General features: G+C 50.6%; 2 protein-coding genes across 2 annotated transcripts; both read right to left on the reverse strand.

The window, feature by feature from the left end:
* Nucleotides 1–3274: 3274 nt before the first annotated feature.
* On the reverse strand, nt 3275–5812 carry LOC120319330 (protein ATP6V1FNB-like). Its single transcript, XM_039368082.1, has 2 exons — nt 4960–5812; nt 3275–3419 (listed from the first exon to the last, which is right to left on the reverse strand). The coding sequence occupies exons 1-2, from the start codon at nt 5429–5431 to the stop codon at nt 3310–3312; spliced, it is 582 nt and encodes a 193-aa protein (XP_039224016.1). The 5' UTR covers nt 5432–5812; the 3' UTR covers nt 3275–3309.
* Nucleotides 5813–7225: 1413 nt separating this feature from the next.
* Nucleotides 7226–11548, reverse strand: LOC120319333 (V-type proton ATPase subunit F). Its single transcript, XM_039368085.1, has 2 exons — nt 11341–11548; nt 7226–8906 (listed from the first exon to the last, which is right to left on the reverse strand). Exons 1-2 carry the CDS (start codon nt 11496–11498, stop codon nt 8705–8707), a joined length of 360 nt encoding a protein of 119 aa, XP_039224019.1. The 5' UTR covers nt 11499–11548; the 3' UTR covers nt 7226–8704.
* Between the last annotated feature and the right edge of the window lie 4153 nt (nt 11549–15701).

A 15701-nucleotide genomic window follows, 5' to 3' on the forward strand; every position in this document is an offset into this window, starting at 1 on the left:
GTGGGAGGAGGAGGAGGAGGAGGAGGACTATGTGGTATTTGGTGCACTGTGAGCTTGGTGGTTTTCTTGCAGACATTTCATGACCCAGCTATGTTCCATAGTTTTATGACCCAGCTATGTTCCATCATCAGTGCTAGAGGGGTTGAAGGAGAATGAGGAGGACTGTGGGGTCCTTGATGCTCTCTGAGCCTGGTGGTTTTCTTGCAGATGTTTCATGACCCAAATAGGCAACATCATCAGTGCTAGAAGAGAGGAGGGTTTGCAGAGTGGAGGAAAAGAGGAGGAGAAAAGGAGAAGAAGAAGTAGGAGGAGGTGAAAGAGGAGGAGGAGGAGAAAGAAAGGAGGAGGAGAAAGAGAAGAGGAGGAGGAGGAGGAGGAGGAGGAGGAGGAGGAGGAGGAGGAGGAGGAGAAGGAGAAGAAGAAGAAGAAGAAGAAGAAGAAGAAGAAGAAGAAGAAGAAAAGAAGAAGAAGAAGAAGAAGAAGAAGAAGAAGAAGAAGAAGAAGAAGAAGAAGAAGAAGAAGAAGAAGAAGAAGAAGAAGAAGAAGAAGAAGAAGAAGAAGAAGAAGATCACATTTGGTGGACAATCAGAGCAACAATAAAAGGTAGGATGATCATAGCTGGATAAGAATCACCCCATTAATTTATAAAAAGATCAGGAATACTTTGGGTGACCACCTTGCCTTTTTCACTAGTTGTGGTGTTGTTCTTGTTTGCAAGATATCTTCAGCACATCCTTGTTGCCCCTGGGTGGACAATCATTTGTCTTTGTTCGTTGTAAAATGTCCATTCGTACAACACAGCAATTTCGCCCCCCCTTCTGGAAAGCACCAACCAGCATGTAGTTCGGCAGTTTTCCAGAAACACATCTCAAAAGCGGTTTTAGGTCCATCTGAAACTCGACAAACTTCTCCCCCCCCCCCCGAAAAAAACCCCATGTACTTCTGGAAAACCCTCAAACAACATCTGGAACAACCAGATGAGCAAACTCCAGAAGAAATGGACCACCCAGTGTTTCTGGAAAGTCCCGTTGCCAGAACTTTCTCAAGAGGGTTGTAGATGACGTGAAGGTTTTTTTTTGATCCAGGGTGTACCAGGCATTAATTCTAACATGTTCTTGTTGCTGTGTGTTGCCGTCTTATTTCCCAGAATTGTACAACGTGTGTGTCGGAAAAGGTATTTACTCAGTGCAGGAATCCATTAAAAAGCAGTGTTTTTTTCAACCTTGGCCACTTTTAAGACACGTGGACTTCATTTCCCAGAATTCCTCACTCACTTTAGGCGCGTCACGTTGGTGACTGCAATTGTGGACTCAAGTAGTCTGGTCGAAATTCAAGGACGGCTGTCGTGACTTACGACTGAACTCGTGGTCGTAAGTCCAGGACGACCGTCGCAAGGTCCACCTGAATTGAGGAGTCAATGGCAGTCGTAAGTCGAGGATGAGTGTCGTGACTTACGACTGAAAGGGTGGAGTCAATTTATTGGTCCTAAATAGAGGAGGACCGTCCCGACTGAAACTGTGGACTCAGTTGTGGTGATAATTCCAAGGATGATTGTCATGACTTACGACTGAAGTTGTTCATGACGGTCGTTAAGTGGAGGACAATCCCCCATGACTTGCGACTGAAATGGTGGAGTCAATTTATTGGTCCTAAATAGGGGAGGACCGTCCCGACTGAAATCATGGACTCCATTGTGATAATTCAAGGATGATTGTCATGACTTACGACTGAAGTTGTTCATGACGGTCGTTAAGTGGAGGACAATCCCCCACGACTTGCGACTGAAATGGTGGAGTCAATTTATTGGTCCTAAATAGAGGAGGACCGTCCCGACTGAAATCATGGACTCCATTGTGATCATTCAAGGATGATTGTCATGACTTAACGACTGAAGTTGTGCAGTCAATTATGGTTGTAAGCTGAGGACAATCCCCCACGACTTGCGACTGAAATTGCGCAGTCAGTTGTGGTCATCAGTGGAGGAGGACCCACACGACTTAACAACTGTGGATTCAATTACAGTCGTATGTTGAGGACTGACTAGCTGTATGGAAAGCACGTACTTAAAACTTGTACGGGGAGCCTGACATAATATATCACCGCCCAGAGTCGCCTTATAGGGGAGATGGAGGGCAAAAGGAGTTAATAAACAAATAAATAATAAATATCGGTATTTTACATCTCCCTTCCTGCAAGGTTCTACGTAATCCTCAACTTATAACAGTTCATTTAGGGACCAAACTTACAACTGCGCTGAAAAAAAAAGGTGACTTAGGATCCTTTACGTCTGTCACAGTGTCCCCTGTGGTCACGGGATCAAAATTCAGACGCTTGGCAACCGACTCACATTTATGACGGTGGGGAGTCATGTGATCCCCGTTTTGCAACCTTCTGACGAGGCTAAGTCCACGGGGGAAAGTAGGGTTCGCTTAACGATCGTGTGACTACAACTGCCGCGATTTACTTCACAGGAAGGAAGGTTGTAAAATGGAGCAAAACTCACTTCACTGTCCCACTTAGCGACAGAAACTGTGGGCTCAATTGTGGTCATAGGTCGAGGACTTCCTGTCACGCCCCCACCCCCCAATAATGTTTGTACTGCCGTTGTCTAACAATGCAACGGCCCACGGAACGAAACCCTGGAAGACGAGTTTTGAATCCCGTCTTAACAGTCTACATCTGGAGACCCTAGTACAGTGGTTCTCAACCTGTGGGTCAGGACCCCATTTGGGGTCGAACGGCCATTTCACGGGGGTCGCCAAACAACGCAGTCCGCCATTTTTTCCCCCTTTTCCTTAGCTGTGCTACTCCCTTTTATTCTATTGGCTTTTGAAAGCCAATAGAATAGACTCTCTTGAATAGAGTCTAGTTCTATTGGCTTTCAAAAGCCAACAGGAATGGTCCAGGCTGTCTCTGCCCTGCTGAGCCCGCCAAAAGTCCCAGTCTGCAAACGGTGCTGCACCCGTTGAGTAGTCCTCGACTTACGACCGGTTGAGTAGTCCTCGACTTACGACCGGTTGGGGGTCGCGGCATTAAATAGGTTGAGAACCACTGCCCTAGTAGGATGACACTACCCCCCCTGGGGCCAGAATCCTCCTGGCCTAGGAGGACGGTTGTTAAGCGAGTCACGCACCTCCCCAAGAGGACAAGAGAGAGCTACGCGACGCCCTTCTCTCCATTGTCCAAACCTGCCCTGCCTTGGATGGATGGTTCTAGAACAGATCATCCTGACGCCACCTTAGATGCTGGCCAAGGAAGGAGACGGGCACCAAAGTAATCCAATAGTCTTGGTTTCTGTGGAACTGGCACTCAGAGGGCCACATCGCGAGGATGCAGCAGAGAGAAGGCGCCGTTCTTTCGGAAGAAGCTGTCGGTGCGGGTCTTGGCTGTGGGGGCCACGTGGAAGGCGGCCATTTTCCCTGGAAGACACAAAGGAGATATGACGGGAGACAAAGAAGACAAGGCAGCCGTGTGGCCCCTTTGAGGGGAAAGTCCTTCCCAAAAGCGGGCCTGAGAGACCTGAGGTCAGTGGTTCTCAACCTTTTTAATGCTGCAACCCCCCAACCGGTCGTAAGCCGAGGACTACCAAACCGGTCGTAAGTCGAGGACTACTCAACTGGTGCAGCACCGTTTGCAGACTGGGGCTTTTGGCGGGCTCAGCAGGGCAGAGACAGCCTGGACAATTCCTATTGGCTTTTGAAAGCCAATAGAATTAGACTCTATTCAAGAGAGTCTATTCTATTGGCTTTCAAAAGCCAATAGAAGAAAAGGGAGGAGCACAGCTAAGGAAAAGGGGGGAAAAATGGCGGACTGCGTTGTTTGGCGACCCCCGTGAAATGGTCGTTCAACCCCCAAATGGGGTCCCGACCCACAGGTTGAGAACCACTGCCTTAGGTGGACAGGGCTAGGAGAAGACCAAGGAGAGGCTTATAGAATCGTGGGACCTCGGAGGTCTTCTAGGCCAACCCCCTGCTCAAGGCAGGAAGGTAGCAGGCATGTCAAACTGGCGATGTCGTGCGACGTATTGGAGCTTTTTCGCCATGGCCGGCAATGGGGTGGGCGCGGCTCCAGTATGATGGAACTGTCCCGCGGGCCAGCACTTTGACACCCCTGCCCTATACCATTTCAACAAGTGGCTGCCCAGTCTCTTCTTAAAAGTGTTGGAGCACCCATAACGTCTGGAGGCAAGCAGTTCCACTGGTTGATTTCTCCTGAGTTCCAGGTTGCTTGTCTCCTTGATGAGTTTCCATCCGTTGCTTCTTGTCCTGCCTTCAGGCGCCTTGGAGAAGAGGCTGAACCCTCCCCTTCTTTGGGGCAGCCCCTCAAATACTGGAACGCTGCTATCATGTCCCCCCTACTCCTTCTTTTCATTAAACTACTAGACCTACCCAATTCTTCGTATGTTTTAGCCTCCAGTCCCCTAACCATCTTTGTTGCTCTTCTCTGTACTCTTTCTAGAGTCTCAACATCTTTTTTACTTCGTGGTGACCAAAACTGGATGCAGCATTCCAAGTGTAGCCTTCCCAAGGCCTTGTAAAGCGGTATTAACCCTTCACATGATCTCGATTCTATCCCTCTGTGAATGCAGCCTAGCACTGTGTTGGCTTTTTTGGCAGCTGCCGCACACGGCTGGCTCCGATTTAAGTGATCGTCCACTAGGACTGCGCGATCCCTCTCCCAGTTGCTACTGTTGAGCAAGGTACCCCCTACTCTGTACAAGCACATTTGGTTTTTCTAAATGTAGAACCTTAATTTTTTTTCCCCATTAAATTTCATTTTGTGAGCCACATACCCCGTTCGACCTCTGTGCGTTTGGTGTTTCCTGCCCAAAGTCCGGATCGTGTTTTTCGCACCACTGGCCTGCATTTTGGTTGCCTCCGGACAGATCCTCCCCACAGTCCACTTGCATGCATCCCCGTAGGCGCCCTCCCCATCCTTCCTGCCCACCCACCCACTCACCCATCTGCCAGCCGTAGGTGAAGTTGGTGGTGATGGGGAAGGTGTACTTCTCCTCCGGCGCGACGAGAAGGCGCATCTTCAAGTAGCGGTAACGTCCCTCGTCCTCGTGGGAGATTCCCTGATACAGAAGGTTGCGCACTTCGCGAGGAGCCGGCTTCATCTCCATCTCCAAAAGGGCCGTGTCCAGTCCGGTCAGGTCACGTTCCCGGGCCAGCAGCTGGACCAGCTTGGGCGGGGGTGGAGGGAGGGGTGGAGGGGGAGAGCTGGGTTTGACCGGGGGCGGGGGGCGGATGGAGGGCAGGCGGAGGGTGGTGTCCTCGGCCTTCTTGCGCCGTTCCCGTAGGCTCTCCTGCTTGGCTTTGACCAGGGCCCCGTACTTCTGGTGCCAGGCGAAGCGTAGCATGATCTCTTTCTGATATTCTTCCTTCCAGAAGTTCTGCTGAAGCGTGTCCATGTTGAGCGGACGCGCCATGGCTGAGCGGGACGAGAAGGTAGCCCTGCCCGGCTACCCACGAGACTTATCTGACCGGGACCGCAGATGCCAGCTTCCCTTCTTAAGCCCTCTTCTCGTAGCGGCATAGAGACAAGCTCCCGGGTGGTCTTCCTTTCAGCTGTAAGGGTGGGAGTGCGATGTTCTGGATGGACTACAGGGGTGGCCATCAAATTGGGTGAGCTGCTGCTACTTCACAGCTGCAAGCACAGCCTCTTGTGAGGTCACCTTGCCCTGTCCTCCTCCAGGAGGGAGAGGAAAGAGGCAGGCCACCCTGAGAATCTCAACCAGGAGGGCCCAAAACCATGGCCTCCCCATCATCAGTGGTCCCTTGAATTGGCTCAGGCCATTTTCCACTGTTGGTAGCCGAGCCAAGCCTTTGTCTGGAGGGATACAGGGTCTCCTGGTAGAGCAGGAGGTTGGATTAGGTGGTCTCCGAGGTCCCTTTCAATCCTGTTATTCTATGTTCTAAACCAGGGACCCTCCACGCCTGTCAGGTTTATGGCCTTTGACTCCTAGAAATCCTCAGCCAGCAGGGTCTCCAAACTTGGCAACTTTTAAGAAGGAAGGAAGGAAGGAAGGAAGGAAGGAAGGAAGGAAGGAAGGAAGGAAGGAAGAAAGGAGGGAGGGAAGGAAGGAAGGAAGGAAAGAGGGAGGGAGGGAGGAAGGAAGAAAGGAAGGAAGGAAGGAAGGAAGGAAGGAAGGAAGGAAGGAAGGAAGGAAGGAAGGAAGGAAGGAAAAAAAGGAAAGGGAAAGAAAGGAGCAAAAGAAAGAAGGAAAGGAAGGAAAATGTGCTTAAAATAAATAAAAATTTATTTTGAAGAAAAAAGGAAAGAAAGAAAAAGAAAGAGAAAGGAAGGAAGGAAGGAAGGAAGGAAGGAAAATGTGCTTAAAATAAATGAAAATTTATTTTGAAGAAAAAAGGAAAGGAAGAAAAAGAAAGAGAAAGGAAGGAAGGAAGGAAGGAAGGAAGGAAAATGTGCTTAAAATAAATGAAAATTTATTTTGAAGAAAAAAGGAAAGGAAGGAAGGAAGGAAGGAAGGAAGGAAGGAAGGAAGGAAGGAAGGAAGGAAGGAAGGAAGGAAGGAAGGAAGGAAAGAAAGAAAGAAAGAAAGAAAGAAGAAAGAAAGAAAGAAAGAAAGAAAGAAAGAAAGAAAGAAAGAAAGAAACCCTTCACCTAGATCCCTGAATGATTCAGATAGCTTATGAATTGAACTAATCAAGAAAACCGCATCAATGCTTGAGGTCTGAATTGCGTTGTCATGTAAGGCCACAGTGAACCACAAACCACGAGAAATCGTACCAACCCAAGAACACAGACCGAGTCGCCCATTTCAGCATGAGAGGCTGGTTGGCAGACAGCAGCCAGGAAGTGACCCACCAGCGCGTGCAAGGATTGGCACCCTCCACTTCCCCATGGGGGGGAGAGATTGCAGGGAAAGAGTGAGCCCACAACGGCCGGGGCTGAAAAGAGCTTGCTGAGTCAGAGACACAAAATGCAGGGTGGAAAGAGAACCATCTTTCATCTGAATCGCCTCCCACTTCACCCAAATTGAGCACGCCGAGACCAAAATCAAAGAGAAATCAGTTTTATTAATAACTTCTTCCAGCCGACAGGCCAAGTTGCTTCCATTAACAGACAAGGTTGCTTCCATTAACAGACAAGGTTGCTTCCAAGACACCAGACATTGCAACTGCTAGTAGATATCACTCTGTAGGCAGCGTAGGGTTGAAAAAGAGGATCGGACTCTTCCAGTTTGGGGGCCTAGACCCCCCAGACATCCCCCAGATGAGCCATGTGAAGCCCCTAAGCCAGGGTTTCTCAACTCGGCCACTTTAAGAGGCGTGGACTTCAACTCCCAGAATTCCCCAGCCAGCCTTGAAATCCACACATCTGAAAGTGGGCTGACACTGAGAACACTAAATTGGATTGTGCAATGTCAACCGTGGCCACTTGGAAGACGTATGGACTTCAACTCCCAGAATTCCCTAGCCAGCCGTGCTTAAGAACCCTGCTGCCTAGGGAATTCTGGGAGTTGAAGTCCCGCATCTTCAAGTGGCTAAAGTTGAGAAATACCAACTTGGATTGTGGAATTTCAACCTTAACCACTTGAAGATGTATGGACGACAACTCCCAGAATCCCCCAGCCTGCCACATTCAGAATTCCTGCTGGCTGAGGAATTCTGGGAGTTGAAGTCCACACTCACCCATCTTCAAGCAGCAAGGCTGGGAAACCAGGAGCCAGGCTGAAGAAGACTCAAAATGGTTCATCGGAGGAGAACTTCCTTCTAGCCAACCCACGGTCAAGGGGACAACTCGGTCCTTGGAAGGGAGGCAAAACTTTGGAACAATTTTCATCTGGATTGTAAATCCTCTGGGAGACAGATGTTTGGGTATTGCACTAGGAAACAGACAGACAGACCAGCTTCTCCAAGGCATCAAGCCAGGATATCCCAGCTTAACTTCAAACCCATTTGGGGGGTTCCATCCTCAAGGAAAGGGCTTAAATAGCAGGAAGTAGGAGGACAGGGAGAAGAAACAGAGAACTTGGGCTGAAGTACCGCTAAATCAGGGGCCTTCAAACTTGGCCCTCTGATGACTTGTGGACTTCAACTCCCAGAATTCCTCAGCCAGGCACGTGTATGCTGGGAGTTGAAGTCCACAAGTCATCAAAGGGCCAAGTTTGAAGACCCCTGTTCTAGATCTGTGTTGAGGAGCATAACTGCTGGTGAAGAACAAGGATCAAAGTAGGACATGGAAAGGCAACCAGGACAATTCTGGCCCCAGAGAAATATGGGGGACGCAACCTGGGTCCCATGGAGAAAATGGAGAGAGGGGTGTCTTCTTCAAAGCACCCCAGATGAAAGGGAAGTGGGCACCACGCCACCAGCGTTGAAGTCCACCCGTCTTACGAGGTTGAGAAACCCCGGATTGGATGGTGGAACCTCACGCTCCATCTTGGCCACTGGAAGACCTGTGGACATCAAACTCCCAGAATCCCCCAGCCAGCCGCGCTTAGAACCAGGGTTCTTCCATGGTTCCTGACTCCAATGAGGTCAACAGGAGGGGAGGAACAGCAGCCTGGACACTCAAAAGGGCCGAAGGAGAAGTCTCCAACGCAGACGCGTTCCTCCGCACGACGAGGAGCGGAAGGTGAAGAACCGGAAGGCAACACGAGGAGAGGCAGAGGAAGAGGTGACCACCGCGAAGTAGTAGAAGTCGGCCCGGGTCGGGAGTGGACTCTCCAGGCCACCTACCGCAGGTCTTCGGCAGTGAACATGCCCTTGGCCCGGCGTAGGATGGAGTCCTTGGAGGCGTCGTAGGGGTGCTCCTTGGACGGGATCTCCAGCACGGCGGGCAACGACTTGGTGTGCGCGTCAATGACGTGGCGGATCATCTCCGCGATGAACTGGTTGATGAGGACGATGCCGATGTCCTCGCGGGCCAGGAAGCCCCTGCAGGCGGAGGGGAAGTGGGACGGAGGAGTTACAAGGGGTCTGGCTCTTGGGGGCTTCCCCCACCGCTGCTACTGGGGCTGCCCTTACTACTGGGGTTCCCACTGGGGCAACTCCTCCAGCTCCCTGGGGTTCCACCTTCTATTACTGGGGCTCCCTCTACTACTAGAGCAACTACTAGGGCTCCCTCTACTACTGGAGCTACCATTGGGGCTCCCTTTACTATTGGGGCTACTACTGGAGCTCCATCTACTATTGGGGCTACTCCATCAGCTCTTTGGGGCTCCCCCTACTACCGGGGCTACTACTGGGACTCCACAAACTCCTTGGGGCTCCACCTACTACTGGGGCTATTGGGGCTTCCTCTACTACTAGGGCAATTACTAGGACTCCCTCTACTCCTGGGCTACTATTGAGATTTCCTCTACTACTAGGGCAATTACTGGGCTCCCATTAATACTGGAGCTACCACTGGGGCTCCCTTTACTATTGGGGCTACTCCATCAGCTCTTTGGGGTTCCCCCTACTACCGGGGCTACTACTGGGACTCCACAAACTCCTTGGGGCTCCACCTACTATTACTGGGGCTAATATTGGGGCTTCCTCTACTACTAGGGCTATTACTAGGACTCCCTCTACTATTGGGGCTAATATTGGGGCTTCCTCTACTACTAGGACTCCCTCTACTATTGGGGCTACTACTGACGCTCCCTCTACTCCTGTACTAGGGCTCCCTCTACTACAAGGTGACTCTTGGCGGCTTACAGATGATGGGAACAAAACATAATAAACAAGATTAAAAGGAACCAAAGATAGACTTTATCTACAGGAAGAAAACACCATAAATATTATTCTGGGAAGCAGCTGCCGAATTCACACAGGAGCAGAATGTTCCCAAAACAATTCAGTCTTTTTCAACCTCAGCCACTTTATGATGTGTGGACTACAACTCCCGGGGTTCCCCAGCCACCACATCCCTACGATTGAGAGACCGTGATTTAATTACTGATTCCGAACTTAAAGCAGGATACCCGCACCACCCAGACTTCCTCCGAAGAGCAAATGAGGAATTTCCCGAATTGGGGAAATATTTTCTTCCGGGAGGGAAAACTATTCAACAGGCACAAAGGCCGGGCAGGGACCGAATCCTGCCTCCTTTATGTCTCCTGCTCCCTCAAGGTCACGGAGGACAAGGGCAGGTCCTTCCCAGGGAACCCGACCTGCAAAAAGCAGCCAACGCTGGATTTTTTGTGTTTGTGGGCAAACAAAGCACCGGCTGAGTCCAAGGCCTTCTCAGATTTTGCAAAGAGGTGTCTACAGGATCATGCTGGCCAATTCTAACCATGACCAGCAAGCCCAACAGGGAGGAAATTTAAAGGTGGAGACTGCACAGAAACCCCCTGGATGAGGAATTCTGGGAGTTGAAGTCCACCAGTCATCAAAGGGCCAAGTTGGAAGACCCCTGTCTTAAAGCTAACAAACAAAATGGAGGCTGGCTGAGGAATTCTGGGAGTTGGAGTCCACCAGTCATCAAAAGGCCAAGTTGGAAGACCCCTGTCTTAAAACTAACAAACAAAATGGAGGCTGGCTGAGGAATTCTGGGAGTTGAAGTCCACAAGTCATCAAAGGGCCAAGTTTGAAAACAAAATGGAGGTTGGCTGAGGAATTCTGGGAGTTGAAGTCCACCAGTCATCAAAGGGCCCAGTTTGAAGACCCCTGCTCTAATTGACTTACAATGGTCTTTTAGGGACTGTTCAAAGTTACACCGGCACTGAAAAATGTGACTGTTTTTCACACTTACGCCCGTTGCAGCATCCCCGTAGATGCACGATCAAAGTAGGCAACTGACTCATACTTACGACAGTCACAGCATCCTGGGGTCGTGTGATTCCCCTTTTTGCCACCTTCTGACGAGCCAAGTGAATGGGGAAGCCAGATTCACTTAACAACCAGGTGACTAACTTAACTGCAGTGATCCACTTAACGACGGAAACAAAGGTCGTAAAACAGGGCAAATTTCATTTAACCGTCTGGTTGGGCTGGATTGTGGTCGTAATGCAAGGATTACCTACATCTAGGAACGGCTTTTCCTCTTTTTACTCAATCCATCATTTCTTCCCATTTAGTTCCTTTCTCTTCTCCCCATTAAAATAACCTCCATTAAACAAGCATTGCTTCCCCCCCCGGCCTGGAATGGTTTAGCCTCACATTTTCTGCGATGCCCCCTCAGAAGAGTAGGTGGTCTCTTCCGCCCTGCCGGTTTACATTGGCTTGGTTTCATCCCAACTCCCCCCATGACAGGCAATGGTCCCTTCCCAAACGCAGCGCCCCCTCCCCCGTTTTCAGAGCGCAATGGTCCTTCCCTTGCCGTTTCCCGGGCAACCTCCTCCCGGCTCTTCTCCCTCCTTCGCCACCCCCCCTCCTCCTTCCTCACCGAAAGGCCTCCTCGATCTCGGCCAGCGCCGTTTCCTTCTCCACCACGAGGAAGTTCGGGCGCCGGTGCTTGTCCAGCTCCCCCACGCCGCCCAGCAGAAACCCGGTCACCGTGTCCTCGTCGCCCAGGACGGCGATCAGCTTCCCCCGGCCCGCCATAATCGCGCCAAAGAGGTGGAACAGCAAAAGCAGCTGACTTTCCTCTCGCGCAGGCGCTGTAGTAAGCTTATAGCGCGCCGAGACGCGCAAGCGCAGTGTCCGAAGGAACGTGTTCCTGCCTCGGCGCATGCGTCGTGAAAAAGAAGCCGCCTCCATACCCATTGAGATCATAGAGATAGGAGGTAAAGAGTGTTCGAGGGGCAATGCGTTCTTACCTCAGCGCATGCGTCGTTGAAAAGAAACACCTATGAAGCCATCAGAATTGTAGAGATAGGAAAATAAAGATGTATTTGTGGCTGTGGATGTACGGGTTCCGCGGATGCCTTTCTTTTTTTCTCTCCATTAATTATTTTGCAAGGATTGGAACAATCAGCCCGTTTGTTCTTCATCATTATCATCATACGAGGGGATTGGACAGCCATTTGTCTAAAAATGGTGTAGGGTCTTCTGCTTGGGTGGGGAGAGGGGGTTGGACTAGATGACCTACAAGGTCCCTTCCAACTCTGTTATCCTATTATTCTAAACCAAGCTGGCAGGAACAGGCAACACCTCAGAAGACAGGCTTAAGATAAAGAAGGTTCTTGACAGACTTGAACCCGGGGCCCTACCTAACAAAATGAACGTCAGTGATGAAGAAAATAAGGTTTTACAATTAGGCAAGACAAGCCAAATGCAAAGGTAGAGTAGTAGTATAGGTGGTACCTAGCTCAATAGCAATAGCTGCAAGAGGGACATCGGAAGTCCTAGTGGACCATGGACCATCCCTTAAATAGGAGTCAGCCGTGTGCGGCAGCAGCCAAAAAGGCCAACACAATGCTGGGCTGCATCGACAGAAGGATAGAATAAAGATCAGGTAAAGTGTTAGTACTGCTTTATAAGGCCTTGGTAAGACCACACTTGGAATACAGCATCCAGGTTTGGTCACCAAAAGGAGGTGGAGGTGGAGGAGGACTTAGTGCTCCCCCAGTTTGGTTATTTTCTTGCAGATGTTTCATGACCCAACTAGGTAACATCATCTAGAGATGGTAGAAGGTATGCAGAGAGAAGGAGAGGGGGGAGGAGGAGAAGGAGGAGAGGAAGAAGAAGGAGGATTGTGGAGTCCTTGGTGCTCTCTGAGCTTGGTGGCTTTTTTTGCAGAAGTTTCATGACCCAACTAGGTAACATCATCTAGAACTGATAGAAGGTATGCAGAGAGGAAGAGGGGGGAAGAAGGAATAAGGGTCCTTGATGCTCTCTGAGCTTGGTGGTTTTCTTGCAGACATTTCATGACCCAACTAGGTAACAACATCAGTGCTAAACAGGAAGGTTTTTTGCAGAGAGGAGGAGGAAGAGGACTGTGGGGGAGGGTCCTTGTGCTCTCTGAGCTTGGCTGTTTTCTTGCAGACGTTTCATGACCCAAGTAGGGAACATCATCAGTGCTAGAAGGAGAGTGAGGTTTGTGGAGAGGAGGAGCAGGAGGAAGAAGCACTGTGGGATCCTTGGTGCTCTCTGAGCTGGGTAGCTTTCTTGTAGACGTTGCATGACCCAACTAGATAACATCATCAGTGCTAGAAGGGAGGAGGGGCTGCGGAGAGGAGGAGGAGGAGGAAGAGGAGTTGGGGAGGGAAGGAAGAGGAGGAGGTGAGGAAGAGGAGAAGGACGACTGTGGGATCTTTGGTGCTCTCTGAGCTTGGTTGTTTTCTTGCAGACATGTCATGACCCAACTAGGTAACATCATCAGGGCTAGAAGGGAGTGGAAAGGAGGAAGGAAGGAAGGAAGGAAGGGAGGAAGGGAGGAAGGAAGGGAGGGAGGAAGGGAGGGAACTGTGGGTCCCTGGTGCTCTCTGAGCTTGGTGGTTTTCTTGCAGACATTTCATGACCCAACTAGATAACATCATCAGTGCTAAAAACCGACCAATCACCAATGGTTGGAAAAGGAGCCTAAGGGAAAAAATTTGGGGGGGGGACCCTGTACTCTCCCTCCCCCTCCCAAACCAACAGTAAGGCAAAAAAAAAAAAAAAAACCAGGAGGCTGATTTTTAAAAGCAAGTAAACTTTATTGCTGAGGGGCAGGTCAGTTGGGTGCAAGGTGGCTGCTCTGACTTGGCCACCTCTACTCCTAGTGGTAACGCCATCCCAGCCCCAGTGAACACACACAACCTCAAACACTTTACTTTTAAAAAAAAAAAAAGAGAGAAAGAGAGAGAGAGAAAGAGAGAGAGAAAAAATACGCCCCCTCTCCTGACTACCTGGGCCTTGCAAGAGCTGTGTTCCCCTTTCCCCTACTTTTTTAATATTTTTTTTCCCCTTCCTCCTTTTCTTAAAAAAAAGAAAAAACACACACAAATCTCTTTGGCCTGAGCTAACCCCTTCACAGTGAAGCACAACTGTTGAACAATGTGGGAAGAAGCCCCCCCCCCCAGGAAAGAGAGTCATGCCGTAATGCTTCGGATCCAATTCCTGGAAGTCGTGTCGGAGGTCTCTGCTTAGCGCAGTGTTTCTCAACCTTGACAATTTTAAGGCATGTGGATGTCAACTCCCAGAATTCCACAGCCAGCATTGCTGGCTGTGGAATTCTGGGAGTTGACGTCCGCATGCCTTAAAATTGTCAAGGTTGAGAAACACTGGACTTAGCGCTTTTTAAAACACTGCCTCTTTTTCCCTGGGAATCCAGGGAAAGAGGCGGCTGCTTTAAAAAGCCCCAGGCCACTGCGCTGCTTCAGGAGAGCAGGGTTTGGATTCGAATCCAAAGCACCCCACCGCCTTCACAGGACGTACTCAGAAAGTTTGCTGGGAAGGCATTTGTGCTCTCCTCTCAAGAGATGCATTGGTGATCCCCTTTCCAAGACCCACACTTGGCACTTATTTTTGTTTCCTCTCCGCACCACTCAACAAACATACCTTCGTCGAGGGGGAAGGGTAGGCTCACCCTCCCCCCCCCGCCGCCCCCAGCCCTCTCCTCAAATTTGGCTGCAGTTTGGGAGCCACCCCTGGATTTTGCTTACTCCTTTGTTGCTTCTTTCTTCCATTCCTTTTTCCAGTGTGTGCAAAAGTCTCTTTCTCCCAAGTCAAGGCCAGGTTAAAAAAGGTCTTTAAGTAGTCAAGCCCAGGGCAGGCTGAGGACTAGCCCCTTGCGTGGCTGTGGTTTGGGGGTGAATCCAAATTAAAGCCACGCAAGCATCCTTCCATCCCTACGACGACGTCCCTTCCTCTCCTCCTTCCCAGTCCGGCCTCACTGGGGGCCCCCCCACCCCCCTCACCAGCTCAAACAGCCTCCCCCTCCCACCCCCACCCCCCTTCCCCCGTATCCCTCTCCCCCTACCCGTCCCAGCCCCCGTCCACCTGGAGAACCCCTCAAAAGCCAAAGTCCAATTTGAGGAGGGGGAGGCCAGCGATTGTCCCACGGTTGCGCCTCTCCCTCGCCCCCGCCTCGGTCACGGGTGCCAGTTCTGGGCCTAGGGGAGGGCGGGGCCGAGGGGGCGGGTGGGCTCCGGCCCCCTCCTAGGGCACGCTGACTTGGTAGGGGCTGCCGGGCACGGCCTCGTCCCCCCACCTGACGATGAGGATGTAGTCGCCCTTCTCTTTGACGGTGTAGGTCACGCTGTAGACCCGGTTGCCCATGTGCTTGACGTAGACTTCGTCGCAGGGGCTCTTGGGCCCGTGGACCCCCACCATCAGCATGTTGGTGCCTGCAAGGAGTCACAGAGTGGCACGGTCACCGAGGAGGAAGGCACCTCGGAGGTCATCCAGTCCAACCCCTCTGCTCAGGCAGGAAACTCTATGCCAGAGGTAGGCAATCTTGGCTCTTTTATGACTCGTGGACTTCAACTCCCAGAATTCCTGAGCCAGCACAGTTGAAGTGCACGAGTCATAAAAGAGCCAAGGTTGCCTACTCCTGCCCTATACCATTTCAGACAAGTGGCTGTCTGATATATATGATATATATGATTTATGATATATATAATAATAATAATAAAAGTTGGAGGGGATCTTGGAGATCATCTAGTCCAACCCCTCTGCTCAGGCAGGAAACCCTACACCATTCCAGAGAAGTGGCTGTCTGATATATATGATATATATATAATAATAAAGTTGGAAGGGACCTTGGAGGTCATCTAGTCCAACCCCCTGCTCAGGCAGGAGACCCTACACCATTTCGGACAAATGGCTGTCCAGTCCCTTCTTAAAAACTTCCAGCGTTGGAGCATTCACAACTTCTGGAGG

This window comes from Crotalus tigris, unplaced genomic scaffold, assembly GCF_016545835.1.
Source record: "Crotalus tigris isolate CLP2741 ecotype Arizona unplaced genomic scaffold, ASM1654583v1 scf7180000020623.132173, whole genome shotgun sequence".
Lineage (NCBI taxonomy): Eukaryota > Metazoa > Chordata > Lepidosauria > Squamata > Viperidae > Crotalus > Crotalus tigris.